Genomic DNA, 2,258 nt, shown 5'->3' with positions numbered 1-2,258 from the left:
TGGTTTTCCACAGTTCATCTCCCAGTGAGATGCATGTTGATGGTTTTTGGGTTGACATTCATTCTGTCCAACAAACTAATAAAGTGACGTGAGCAACACTGAAACCTGCTTCTCTCTTACTTCACATACCAACACCACTAATCAGGGACATATTGATGAGTCCCTGCTGCCATAAACATTTAGACCTGGCCCTGGGTCTTTTCACCCCCGCCCTCGGCCCCACCCGTCCCTGCTGACTTCATCTGCTCTCCAGGGGTTTTCCCTCCAGGACCAGCTGAATCTCTTTGGCGTCCAGAGTCTCGTACAGAAGCAGGGCGTCGGCCAGCGTTTTGTGCTCTTTGGCGTGAGACTTGAGAAGGGCTTTGGCTCGTTCGTACGACTCCTGAGGACAGCAGGAGAACACACATGACTGACACGAGGCACACGTGTTACTGAGAGTGAGGTTCATGAGACGAGGCGGACCTTTAGTAAGAGCCGGACTTCATGCTCCACTGCAGCTTGTGTGTGTGGACTTTGCTCAGTCATGTCAGAGTACGTCATTACACCCAGCTGAGAGACAGGAGCATAAGTTCACTGCAATAGTGGAAACATGGACGTGTTTCATTCCGCTTGTTTTGCAGCCTACCTTATCACACATCCCATATCTGGTCACCATCATCTGAGCAATTCTGGTGGCACTGTCAAAGTCACTGGACGCTCCTGGAGACACAATGCACACCATTAGAGTCCCATGTGCTCCTAACAAATAATCACTGTCGTACAATACAATGCTTTTGTTTTATACATTTGGGCCACGCAAGGCTAAAACAAACTAACTAACAAGCCAGCGAAGCACAAGGTCGACGATTATTGAAGGCTGATGATGTCAGGCCAGGGACCGGGCACAGGAAGCACTGCGTAGTCACAGGCAGGAGAGTTTTACGTTTTATTTTATTTTTAATAATTAAAAGTAAAACACGGCAGTTATCAATATACATTCAACGACTAAAAAAAAGAACAAAAGCCAGAGGGATTTTTGAAATAAACACAGTAAATAAAGAGCCCATGTTTTTATATCATTCTTGGTGCTTGAGTCACAAATGTTTCCAAAGTTCACACTCCTTGTGGAACGTCTGAAAACAGGAACAGAGCGACTAACCTCTGATTATATGATGTTTATCTAAAAGCACCATGAAGTTTATGATAGAGTTCTTTCTGTTTTTGTTTTTGGTGTCAAGGACTCAACAGCACATTGTTCCAACTTCAACACAAATAAAGAGTCAGTCTTAGTCTGGATCAATGAGACTTGTTAACAGAAGGAGACAGTCATGTGACAGAACCAGAACATCTGGATCATAGTCTCAGGTGGACCATGGTCTCAGATGGATCGTGGTCTAAGGTGGATCATGGTCTCAGGTGGATCATGGTCTCAGGTGGACCATGGTCTCAGGTGGATCATGGTCTCAGGTGGACCATGGACTCAGGTGGATCATGGTCTCAGGTGGATCATGGTCTCAGGTGGATCATGGTCTCAGGTGGACCATAGTCTCAGGTGGATCATAGTCTCAGGTGGATCATAGTCTCAAGTGGATCATGGTCTCAGGTGGATCATGGTCTCAGGTGGATCATGGTCTCAGGTGGACCATGGTCTCAGGTGGATCATGGTCTAAGGTGGACCATAGTCTCAGGTGGATCATAGTCTCAGGTGGATCATAGTCTCAGGTGGATCATAGTCTCAAGTGGATCATAGTCTAAAGTGGATCATGGTCTCAGGTGGATCATGGTCTCAGGTGGACCATGGTCTCAGGTGGATCATAGTCTCAAGTGGATCATAGTCTCAAGTAGACCATAATCTAAGGTGGACCATAGTCTCAGGTGGATCAAAGTCTCAAGTGGATCAAAGTCTCAGGTGGATCATAGTCTCATGTGGATCATAGTCTCAAGTGGATCATGGACTCAGGTGGATCATGGTCTCAAGTGGACCATGGTCTCAGGTGGACCATGGTCTCAGGTGGATCATGGTCTCAGGTGGATCATAGTCTAAGGTGAATCACGGACTCAGGTGGCCCATGGTCTGAAGTGGACCATGGTCTCAGGTGGATCATAGTCTCAGGAGGATCATAGTCTCAGGTGAATCATAATCTCAGGTGGATCATAGTGTCAGGTGGATCATAGTCTCAGGTGGACCATGGTCTCAGGTGGATCATGGTCTCAAGTGGATCATGGTCTCAAGTGGATCATGGTCTCAGGTGGATCATGGTCTCAGGTGGATCATGGTC

The 2,258-nt window shown here is 46.9% G+C and overlaps 1 protein-coding gene across 1 annotated transcript in view; it reads right to left on the bottom strand.

Annotated features, from left to right (window-relative positions):
* Nucleotides 1–123: 123 nt before the first annotated feature.
* yme1l1b (YME1-like 1b) overlaps nucleotides 124–2,258 on the bottom strand; it is an 81,488-nt gene continuing 79,353 nt past the window's right edge. The window contains exons 16-18 of the mRNA XM_037682055.1: nucleotides 626–699; nucleotides 463–549; nucleotides 124–382 (exon numbers count right to left, since the gene is read on the bottom strand). Coding sequence (XP_037537983.1) covers nucleotides 239–382; nucleotides 463–549; nucleotides 626–699 — 305 coding nt within the window. The 3' untranslated portion in view covers nucleotides 124–238. The remainder of the gene's footprint in view (nucleotides 383–462; nucleotides 550–625; nucleotides 700–2,258) is intronic.

This window comes from Nematolebias whitei, chromosome 9 (genome assembly GCF_014905685.2).
Source record: "Nematolebias whitei isolate Nwh7 chromosome 9, NemWhi1, whole genome shotgun sequence".
Classification (NCBI taxonomy): Eukaryota; Metazoa; Chordata; class Actinopteri; order Cyprinodontiformes; family Rivulidae; genus Nematolebias; species Nematolebias whitei.
This window is presented reverse-complemented; position numbering and strand designations above follow the sequence as displayed.